Source organism: Zea mays, chromosome 8 (genome assembly GCF_902167145.1).
Source record: "Zea mays cultivar B73 chromosome 8, Zm-B73-REFERENCE-NAM-5.0, whole genome shotgun sequence".
NCBI lineage: Eukaryota > Viridiplantae > Streptophyta > Magnoliopsida > Poales > Poaceae > Zea > Zea mays.
In genome coordinates this window covers 19,585,596-19,597,063 of record NC_050103.1, presented here as the reverse complement: position 1 = coordinate 19,597,063, position 11,468 = coordinate 19,585,596, and the positions used below count along the sequence as shown (strand labels likewise).

The following is an 11,468-nucleotide window of genomic DNA, read 5'->3' as shown; positions in this document are numbered from 1 at the left end:
AAGGTTAACGGATATTGGTGAGGACGGAACGTTCTAATATCCTTTTGTCCATTAAGTGAATGGTTTTGCTCAATAAGTGATCCATGGATAAAATATTGAGGTCCTATACATACCTAAATGTAAAATGGAGTAAATACGTGAGTGATCTATGGATAAAATATTGAGCTCCGGTACATACCTAAATGGAGTAAATACCCAATAAATCACTGGTATCCATTGACATCTCTAATTTGAGGGTTTGCTGCTAGAATCAGTCTGCCGCTGGTGGTTGCCTCCATGCCTCCCTCGCGCGGCCCCGCGTGGCGGCCAACCCGGCGCGGCTCGTGCGACGGCAAGAGGCCCGAGCCCGACAATGGTCACAGCTTCCATGACGCTGGTAGCTCGTCGTAGGTGCGCGAAGCCTAGTGCACATGTATATTTTGGTATACATAATAAATAAGATAATATAGCAAGAGACGTTAAATCTAAGATAGATGATCATTATTTAATAGGTATACTATAAGTACTAAATATGTTAAAATAAAAAGGGCTGCCTTTTCAACTTCCTCTGAATGGGCTATAGCATCGGACATTTTTTTATCATTTGGTTCTTCGGCAATCTTTTGAAAAGATCTGTCATATTTGTTGCCATACTTCTCCCATTGTTCGAAGCAGTCTTGGAAGAGCTGCTACTTACTTTGCTTCAATCTATTGCTCTTCCACCAGCTATCGCGATTTGCGTTTTGCAGTCCTTTCAGCTTGTATTACAAGGCTTGTGTACTCTCCTGTCTATGAAATGTTCTCAAGAATTATTCATTAACCACATGCTTACCGAGAATGTACAGCCCACCTCTGTCACTCTGCAACTGGTTACGTCACACAATTCTTCGATACAGCCTTTTACAGTTCTTGAGCAAATATATTTATGGCGATTCTTCGATACAGTTTCAATCATCCAAAAAAAAACTTTAGAGCATAACCAACAGTGATATTAGACCTTTAGGATTTGTTTGGAAGCAAGAGTAACAGAGAGGATTGAGGGAGCTAGAATCCCTCACTATTCAATAACAGGCCCTTAAATTGGTATCACTTGGATTTCTTAAGACAGCATCACGCCTACCCTGATGTATACATGATAACAAATTAATTTAGTCTAGGAACTAGAGTACAAGGTTACAGAGGCTATCTGGCAATGCCCTCTCCTACAGACAACGCATATTTTGCTTCAGGTCAAAACCCGCCGCTAGCATTTGTCGGCTAACATATGGTACTATTGCTGCTAAAGTGCTAATTACAGATACAGTGAGTTGGAGAACATGATACCCCGACGCAAACTCTCACTTGCATTCTTGAACTTCTTCTCAAGGTTAACCTCCCCCACGGCTTCAGCAGCAGCTCTCAACTGATAACAAGTTCAGAGTTAGAAGGTTCAAACATTAAATAAAAAGGACGTTCACTACGAAAACAGTCACAAATAAAGAGCAACCATCGTTGATATGATAGGCATGGTGTGCATCCACCTATCATTATCCAAATTGCAGAAACACAAGATGTATTTATATCTTTCTACCAACCGCCCGTAACCAGCCAATCTTAGGTACTGTAGCCAGGTACCAAGACACATTCCAAACTCACCAACCCCCTAAACCCCTCCCAAGATTATCATTTATTATCTTGTCCACCAAGGTGCAACCGAGGCATACAATTGAGCAGTGACGATCGGTTTAAACTTTTCGTGTGCAAATTAATGACTTCCAACACCATATCAGAACTATGGCTCAGACTTGTACGACAGATTAAAACATGTCACATTGACAGTAAAGTACTGCTCCCTCTATTTTAAATTACAAGACGTTTTGGCTTTTCCTAGATACATAGTGTCGGTGTTCTGAAACCACCGGCTAGTAATCTTCGTGCTTTGTGCGTCTGGTGCAGATGGTGTGCAAGAAAGGCACAAGAGTTTTATACTAGTTCGGGCAGAATGTCCCTACAACCAATTGTTACAAACTGGGCGAGAAGGACGAATTCCTAAGTATTTAGTGAACGGGTGAGTGAGCGAAGTGAAGTGCTCTGTGTGGTTACAGGAGTGTTGGGCCTGTTGGCTACTTGTGAAAGCTTGCTGCCTGTTGTCCTCGATCGCGGCCCTCCCCTTAATTTTATAGACTAAGGAAAGGAGATGTCGTGTTACATAAGTCTGAGGGTTTAGGGTTTATGGCGAGCGAAGGTCGGGCATTGTCGTGTAGTTCCTTGTCCTCCGGATTCTTGATGACAGAAGGACTACTGTAGACTACTATTCCTCCTCCTGTCATAATATTGTAGCGATACTAAGGTCGTTGTTACGTGCCATCTTGTCCTCACAACGACTGTCTTGTTGTCATTGGTTAACTCCTTCGGAACGGATTGGTTGAGCCAGTACTACGGATCATTCCCTGACGGGAGGAGCTTGCACCCTAACACACACACTATTGCGCCGTCATTTGAACCGTACGCCCGTGTCAGAGCCTGACCCGCACGTACCCTTACCTAGAATGGTCAGAATTCCGGATCTGGGAGGTCGGGCACAGCCCCCAACCCTAGGCCGGGCGTGGATTTTATGGGACATGGTTTTGTATTCCGACCCCTCAGGCGGTCAGGGATCAGGCGAGACGGAGAATTAAGGACGGATCATTCTTCCTCCACCCTACAATAGTCGAGGGACGGTCGAGGCGAAGCCGGGAGATGGGACTGTTCGTAGGGGTCAGGATCGGATAAAACATGTTAATCTAGTGAGGTTCCATCATTCTTCGACTCATTTTTACATGTTAATCCTGGTCTTTGTTATACCCATGTTATTCAACCCCGACACTTATACCCATGTTTTTACTATATACTTAGATATACATTTTGTCTAGATATATAGTAAAAGCAATGCATCTAGAAAAGCTAAAACGTCTTATTATTTAGGAGAGAGTAGCATCATAAAGTGGACATTTCCCAAGCAGCCTTACTAAATTCTAATTGGCATGCGCACTAAGCCTAATACTGAAGTCTGCAATCAAAGGAATGCATCCATACAACCCAAGTGACGTTAAAAATGTGGAAAGCAATACACACTTATGTTGGAAGAGGGATAAAGATGACAGTCTACCTGATTCAGAAATTCATCCAGCCTTCTAGCAAGTCTTATGACACTTCCTTCAAATATGTCGGTCATTTCCATCACCTCCGCAAAGGTGGCTCCCTGTATGAAGATAACACATACAATTAACATAAAATTAATGAAATCACACCAGCCTTTCCAATAGTCTAAAATTGCATCTTATCATAAATTAGACATGGTAAGAACCAAAACACAACTGGATATTAAAATGTTTCTAAGGCCAACAAAACTTCCAAAAGCATTTTTTTTAAAAAAAAAATCTAACAACAGGGCCTCAATCTCACTGACCCTTGACCAACAGTATATGACATCCATAAGGTAGGGTCTGCAGGTTGATTCAACATATTCCTCCACATTTACTTCCAGTTTGCATTCTCGTTGTACCTAAAACAATGATAAATGAAATAACCAAGTACATGAAGATAAAAAAAAATATACATAAGGCAACAAATATGCTCTTTGATCACATTGCATTGAAAACAGGACTGGGAAATTTATATCTCAATCAAGTTCACATCAAAATTTGAGACAAATATGCACCTCAGCTATTTTTCTTGCAGCCTCCTGAAGCTGCATCATCGGCCTAGAAAGTTCATTTCTTAGGCGTATCTGCTCACTTGATTTATCACAAGGTACAAAGCAGCTAGCAAGGGAGGCAACTTGATGATGGTCAAGATCATTAAATGTACCTAGACAGATAGAACGTATTAAAGCAATACTGCAACTACAGTCAGAGAATAACTGCACACAAAAAGTCATATAGAATGGATACCATTGAACATAAGTTCAGTGATAAGCAGTTCATCCCCTGTGTCTATTAGACAGGCAGCACGTCCTTTTAACTGGAGAACACCGTCAGCATCAATATGCCCCAGCATCTTCAGAACACGGGACCGGTTCCTAAGTTCATCTCTAAATTTTTGTAGCTGAATGAAGAAGTAACAAACTCATTTAGTTGTTAGAAAGGGTCCAATGTGACCAAGGTATAATAACAAATCAAACCTGTGAATCCCGCATCTTTGACTTGAGTTGCTGAATTTCAGTATTCAGATCTGCTTTTTTTTGGTACCATGATAGTTCCTGTTCACTTTGACCGGACTAGGACAATGCATAGCAAAAAATACATCAGTCAAAAACAGAAAATAAATTACTCCAGATACTTCTTAGATGGTATTCGGTTCAGTGAGTGGTAATGCAAAGGAAATGAAATCAGATACCACATCATAGTGGTTCAATCTTTATCTAGAAATGGAAATAGGATTTGATATTACGATTACAGACAATGGGAAGCGAACATGTGTAACGTAACACACAATGGTTACGTTACATTTAGCCAACCAAACAGCTCAATGATGGAAAGATCTAGCAATATATACCTTATGAAGTCGGTGAGAGCATTGTTTCTGCTCAAGGTCTTCAAGTTTATGTACCAAGTCAACTAGTTCAGGTTCTTGAATACCCATGTCCTGTTATTAATATTAGACAATCAAAGTGAGTGCATGTTTCAAGAATTTGTTCTATAAAATGCCAGAGCATTTATTGTAATATATGCTCAGACAAACTGGAATAACCGGCAGAATTGCAAACAGAGCAGAGCAAGAAGGCATCAGAAGTCTCTGAATATGTAAGGCAATATGAGGAGCTGAATAGCTGATGATCACGTGAATATATTTGTTCTTTACTGATAAATTATGTGCAGACAGTGCATTAAGAATCATTGAATAATATATATGTTCATCATATTTTTACAAGAAAATTGTATCACAGAACGAACAACATCACAATTCACAAGTACTCCCTCTGTCCCAAATTAGTATTCGTTTTAGTGCGAAAGGGTCTCTAGCCGAGTTGGTTAGATGGTCTGAGTAGCACTCCTTAGGTCCTGAGTTCGAATCCCAGTGGAAGCGAATTTCAGGCTAAGGTTAAAAAAGGTCACTCGCTGGTTCCCTTGGTCGTGTGCACATGAGATGGACTGACCTATGGAGGGTGGATCCTCGTGTAGGGGCTGGGAGGGCTCAAAGCATGAGTAAAAATCTGGCCTATAGGGGGCAGACCCTCATGTTGCACGTTGCACGGGGGACCAGATTTCGTGACCTTTCTCGGTCAGGGCTCCGATCGAGCTTCTTAATATAATACTGTGGGGGCGGTCTTTCCCCTACCGACCGAGTTTTTTTAGTATTCGCTTTAGCTAATGATTTTTATGTCTATATTCAAATGGGTGATAATGCATCTAGGCACATATCTAAAACACATACATCAATAATTGTATGAATCTAATAAAAGCTTTAGAAACATTTTATGACAGAGGGAATAATAATTAAGATAATGAGCATTGTGCTCGTGTACAACTAATCATTTTTTCTCGAATACGCAGGAGAATTGTGTATCATTTGTATTAAGAAAAAAAAGGAGAAAAGAGCCTCCAAAAGAGCAGATACAAAAAGGAACACTCACACGCCTAGATCTAGCACAACAAAACGACCAGCACTAAGGAATATCTTCGGCTAGTAATTTTCTAGAACTGAATCCACAACAAAAATGACACTTTAGGCGCAAATACCAAAATTGCCAAGAAACAAACTACCATACATTGATTGGATGTAGTTTCGGAAGACCTTGGGGGTAGCGCTTTCCTAGTTCTTGCACTGCAGAAAGTATATTCTGTCTTGCTTCAGGTGGTCGTAGATCAGGAGGAATGTTGATTCTAACACTGCTTAGACCAGATACTAAAGGCAATGGTACAGGCACCTGTAAATACCTCCAGATTAATTTCAAAGGAATACCTCAGATGACCATCTAATGATAGTCTAACATGATAAAACCCGTTGTCATAAAGCTTCAACTCAGAACTCACCACATGCATTTCACCTTTTTCCCCTGGGCGAGGAGGGCATGGCTTTGAACGTGATCCATTCTCGCTGGAATTAGAGGAGCAGTGAAGCAAGGTATCGACTGTATAGTTGTTGCTGCGCGATGCACTTAATGCAGGAGGGAGAGTCCCAGATGCTGGAGGTTTCTTCACTACATTTACAACCACACCCCATCCCCAGTCTGTTGAACCATCCCTCACTCTAACCTGCCAAAATGAAAAATAGTGAGTGGGAAGAACATGTGTTATTTTGTGAAGCCTACAACAGAAGTAAACACCAAAAAAAGTTCATAAAAAAAGGGAACATAAACAGAGGATGTACTTCTGCAATTTATAATCAGCCAAGTCCAAATAAAATGGTAGTGACACAACCACCATGTCTACAGACAGAAATGACTTGTGAAAATTAAGTTACCTACCAGCCTTCCAGGAACCAAATACAACAAAGCCCTCTCTGGTCTAATCATCTCAGACATGATTTTCTTCTCCAGTTCAGATATATCAAGCCCCAATTTGTGATATTCAGCAAGATCAGTCTGTACAAGAAAATGCGCAAGTCTAATATCAGGGAGGAGGATGACAAATTCACAAGAAAAAATATTGAATACAGTAATTAAGATTACCACACCTCGCCAGAAGAATCAAGCAAGGTAGCTTCATTCTCCAACCGTGTAATCTTTTGAGCTATTTCTGGCAATGCCTGAAAAGCAAGATAGTTCTTTTAATTGTGAAAAAAAAACTATTTTTAACATTGGCTAGTGTATGACAGTAGAAGCATCTATAAGAGTTACTCAAACAAACCTTCTCATACTGAAATTCATGGAATGAATGCCTAATCACATGCTCAGCGGTAAATTGGCCCTCCACACGGCTCATTAAGTTCAGAATAGTGTAGTAGCTCAGACGGAAAGTACTGACTAGAGGTGCTGGTTTGCCTAACACCATGTCCTTGATAACACTCATTTCCATCTGCAGAAGATCCTTGTGTTAAGTGAGATGGACGGAAGTAAAAAAAGTAAGGTTAAAGTAACCTAAGATGGGCACAACACATGATCCACTGTAGTAGTTAGCATTCGAAACCATGGAAGCTAATTAGTTTTCATGAAGGAAACACAATTCAAGCATACGTTTAGAACAAAACATGAAGTTCTAGGGGTATGTTTCAACAACACAAAATGAATAATTAAGCACGCCTATTCCATCGTATTCAAAATGTAATGCAGTCACAAAGCATACCATTGACTTAAGTAAACATTCGTTTGAATACCAATAAACAGTGAAACTAATATATACAAAGAACAAAAGATGGAACCTAATAAAGATTTTTAGTGGATTCAGAATTTTACCTGCAATTGAAATAGCAAGAACAATAGATAGCAAGGAAATCAGTGATCAATTCTCACATCAGATTTTGTCAACTGGACACAGAAATACAACTGCAGAATGAGGATGCACTGGAATAAATTGTGTTGTATTCATCCCAAATGAAAACCCAGTTTTGTCAAAAAGAAAAGGTGTCAAGTCAAGTAGTCAACAACGACACTAATCCATCACAAACACCTTGACATGCTAAATGAATTGTACTTGGAAAACAAAGATAAAAGGGACATAGAACTATAGAACTTCACCTTCTCATCTATCATTATAACACAGATACCACGTTCATCCTTGCCACGCCGGCCAGCTCTTCCACTCATCTAAGAGTACAGTTCATGTAAGAATGGGTTGTATCAGTCCCCTAAACTCACATGTCTGAATGCATGCCTCACTTGCATTTCATATATGAAAGATTTACCTGTATATATTCTCCAGAACCAATATAGCGGTTACTATCGCCATCCCATTTTTTGACAGACGTGAAAACAACCGTTTTCGCAGGCATATTAAGACCCATGGCAAACTGAAGCAGAACAATATCAAAATCAAGACTGTTACTCATCAATGGTGCGACTAAGAGTAAGAAATGCAATATTTACATAAAGTGTACAACAATAGTTCTCTTACTTTACCTATTTAAAAACTAAAGAAAAAAATCCATTCAAGAAACTGAACTCTACCTTACACTGCATGTGACGAGATCAAAACAAGTTTAAGAAATAATCAGGATAGAGATCATACTGTCTCGGTAGCAAAGAGAGCTTTCACAAGACCTTCTTGAAAGAGCAATTCCACTAGCTCCTTAATTATTGGAAGTAGTCCAGAATGGTGTACTGCAATACCTCGTTTAAGAAGTGGCAACATCAACTCTATAGCAGGTAAACTTCTGTCTTCCTCCACTAAACAACCAATAGCATTACAGAAAACCTGCTCAATGCATTCCTTTTCTTCTTCAGTGCTGAAGTCAAGTTTTGACATAGACATGGCATGATGCTCACATTCTCTTCTACTAAAGCTGAAAATTATGACTGGTTGAAACTTGCGCTCCATAATCATCTGAAAGTTAACATGCACTCAAAATTAGGCAAGGATATGGGTGCCGCCGTTGCAAATAAGATAACAACTGAAAGACAAATAATATATCGACAACCATGTGAGCAGAAGAATTCAAATAATATTCTAATAAATGAACAGTAAATATTTACTAGTGAGATATCAAATTTAAGGCTCCTTTAACACAGAATACTTTACATTAGAGAGTTTCATGAAAGTATGAACTGGTAAACTCAGAAAGCGCACTAAGCCAAAGAATATATTACATCATTCGCAGAAGAATGCAAGTGTCTGCCTACCTTAACAATTCTGTATATGTCAGAATTCCCAGAGGCGCTTCCACCTTTTGCAATTCGGCCACTCGCTTTAGGTCCACCACCTTTCCTTCCATCCAGTTGATTATTTGGCTTAGCAAAGGAGTCTTGTAGCTTCGCAAAGTTATCTTCTCTAAACTGGCCATTTTCATCTACTACAAGGTAAAGACCAGAACCACCTATTGGAAACATATAGTGCTGCAATGGTGTGGGCCTGAAGTCCGTATACACAACATGACAGGGCTGCTTGTGCAGGCTGCATATCCATTCAGCAAATTCGGTCGCATTCGACATGGTAGCCGAAAGGAAAACCATCTTGATGGCAGGGGGCAAGAAAATGATGCTCTCCTCCCACACGACCCCTCTCTCACGATCCTTCATGTAATGTATCTCATCGAATATAACCCAGGCAACCTCCTTGATCACCTCGGAGCCCCTGTAGAGCATCGCCCTGAGGATCTCTGTCGTCATGACCAGGCATGTGGCGTTCGGATGGAGCGTGACGTCGCCAGTCATCAGCCCGACATCTGTGAACTCCTGACTGAGCTCCCTGTACTTCTGGTTGCTCAGGGCCTTGAGCGGGGAGGTGTAGATGACCCTCTGCTTGTCCCTGAACGCCATGGCAATGGCGTACTCCGCAACGACGGTCTTCCCCGCGGAAGTGTGCGCGGAGACAAGCACGGACTCGTTCCGCTCCAGGCAAGCGATGGATACGCTCTGGAAGGGGTCAAGCTTGAACGGGTACTGCTTGGCCATCTCCCCATTGAAGGCCGGGCTGGCAAGCGTCCCGTGCACCGCCTCGTCCTTAACCGACTCGTACCCATTCGGGACGGCTACCTCGTGGACGCAAGAGCGGGAGATGTTCGGGCGCTTGGCCGCCGGGTCCGCCTGCGACTGCGCCGGCGCCGGCGCGAGGCTCGGCTGCTCTTCCACGCTCGAGTCCGGCGCCTTGCGCTTGCAGTTGCTCTCCGCCTCTTCCCCCATCGGCCCCTGCTCGACCTAAACCTAAGGTACATAGCCCAACAAAACGCGTCACTAGGTCAGATGCGAATACAAGGTTTGGGTGCTTGGTTTCGCAGGGAAGGGAAGGCAAAGGGGTGAGCGTACCTGGCTGTGCTCGTCGCCGGCGAAGAGCCCGAAGAAGACCTGGGCAGCTTGCGTTGGGCGACAGCGGCTGTCGGCTGTCGCCCAGTCGTCTCCACGAGAGAGGCGAGAGGGAGACAGCGCGCGCGACGTGGGGGCGGGGTTGGCGGCGGCCGGCGTGCAACTGTGAATGCAAGCCAAGCCAAGCAGGTCGGAATGCAAGCCAAGCAGGGAAGGCTGGGCTTGCAGGCTGCAGGTAACAGGTCTCCTTTGGATACAGCGAGCACAGTCGGGATACCGGCCCAATCTCCTTTGGATACAGGGAGCCCAGTGGGGCTTGTTCACTTGCGAGAAGATTGAAATGGATCGAAGGGATTAAATCTCCCTCCAATTTAATTTTGACTATAAGATGATTTAGGGCCTGTTTGGTTCACTACCTCAGTTGTCACACTTTACCTAACTTTTCTGCCTAAAGTTAGTTATTCAATTCGAACGACTAACCTTAGGCAACATTTAGCCACAAACCAAACAGACCCTTAATCTTCTCCAACCTCACTGAATCCACTTGTAACCGAAAAAGGCGGAAAAACCCCGTCAATTTGCTGCCCAGATCCACGTCCACGTTATCATCTTTTGATTGATGTTTCTTTTAATACTCTTTTGTTTGGCGTTCTCTTTTGTCTTACCCGATATAAACAGAGAAGCTGCACTTGCCAAAAAAAAACAGAGATGTTACCGAGATGTAGTGAGCAATTACTGGTATTAGAGCCAAACTCCAAGGTTCCAACTCCTGAGATAACCCTAGTTCTAGCCCTTCTTCTAAGGTTAAAATCGCTTCATACTCGGTCCGGCCAATTTAGTGGCATGAGACAGCTAAAAACCGAGCTAATAATGTTTCTTATAAAATTCACACAGACATTCTTAACAAACAAACTACATACAAACGTTTTCTTAAGATTTTCTTCAAAACATTTGCAAATGCGAAGTCAGTGACCATGAATTTATACATATTAATCTCATCTGGTATTTTTTTCTGAATACATAAAGTTGTTAAACCATTTAATCTTCTTTTTTGAGACGGGTCTCAAATAAATCTTTAAACAATTCTAATTTTAGAAGGAAGAATATTTTAGTTGAGGCCACTGTCATATTAAAATAAAAAAAGAGTTAGCAAATTATCTAATAAGAACTCGAGATAATGACAAGATGTTCTCTTTTTTTACATCCCTTAATATAATAGTTTGATATATTGATAGAATAAATAACGAAGTATACCTATATTTTTTTTTGAGATTTTTCACGGCATTTAGTAGTTTAGTTGCACGATGATTACATGAAAAAATTCATTGTACAACGGATTTCCCGTTATATGTGGGTGGACTGGCTGCGCAGCTATACCTCCTCAAGGTTCATTTGGGAAAATGTTTTATAAACTGTTACAGTAGTAGTTTTGTTGTCATTTGTACCATACCTAAAACAGTGGAAATGAAGGAGATGATTGGAACCGGCCAGTTCTTTTTGCTCCTGCTCTGCACGGCAAAAGTGCTCCAGCATTTTGTGTGTGTGTGTGTGTGGAGGGCAATATCAATAATATAAATAGGTCATTTGTAAACAAAACCCAAGCCTCACGAGTACTCCGCTAGCTAGCTCCTAC

General features: G+C 41.6%; 1 protein-coding gene across 1 annotated transcript; it reads right to left on the bottom strand.

Annotated features, from left to right (window-relative positions):
• Nucleotides 1-946: 946 nt before the first annotated feature.
• Nucleotides 947-10,113, bottom strand: LOC103634889 (DExH-box ATP-dependent RNA helicase DExH10). The gene is made up of 17 exons (XM_008657468.3): nt 9,839-10,113; nt 8,717-9,736; nt 8,106-8,420; nt 7,783-7,887; nt 7,616-7,684; nt 6,789-6,956; nt 6,616-6,687; nt 6,407-6,523; nt 5,973-6,194; nt 5,708-5,866; nt 4,495-4,584; nt 4,121-4,216; nt 3,891-4,044; nt 3,659-3,807; nt 3,407-3,502; nt 3,107-3,199; nt 947-1,381 (listed from the first exon to the last, which is right to left on the bottom strand). The coding sequence occupies exons 2-17, from the start codon at nt 9,713-9,715 to the stop codon at nt 1,271-1,273; spliced, it is 3,015 nt and encodes a 1,004-aa protein (XP_008655690.2). The 5' UTR covers nt 9,716-9,736; nt 9,839-10,113; the 3' UTR covers nt 947-1,270.
• Between the last annotated feature and the right edge of the window lie 1,355 nt (nt 10,114-11,468).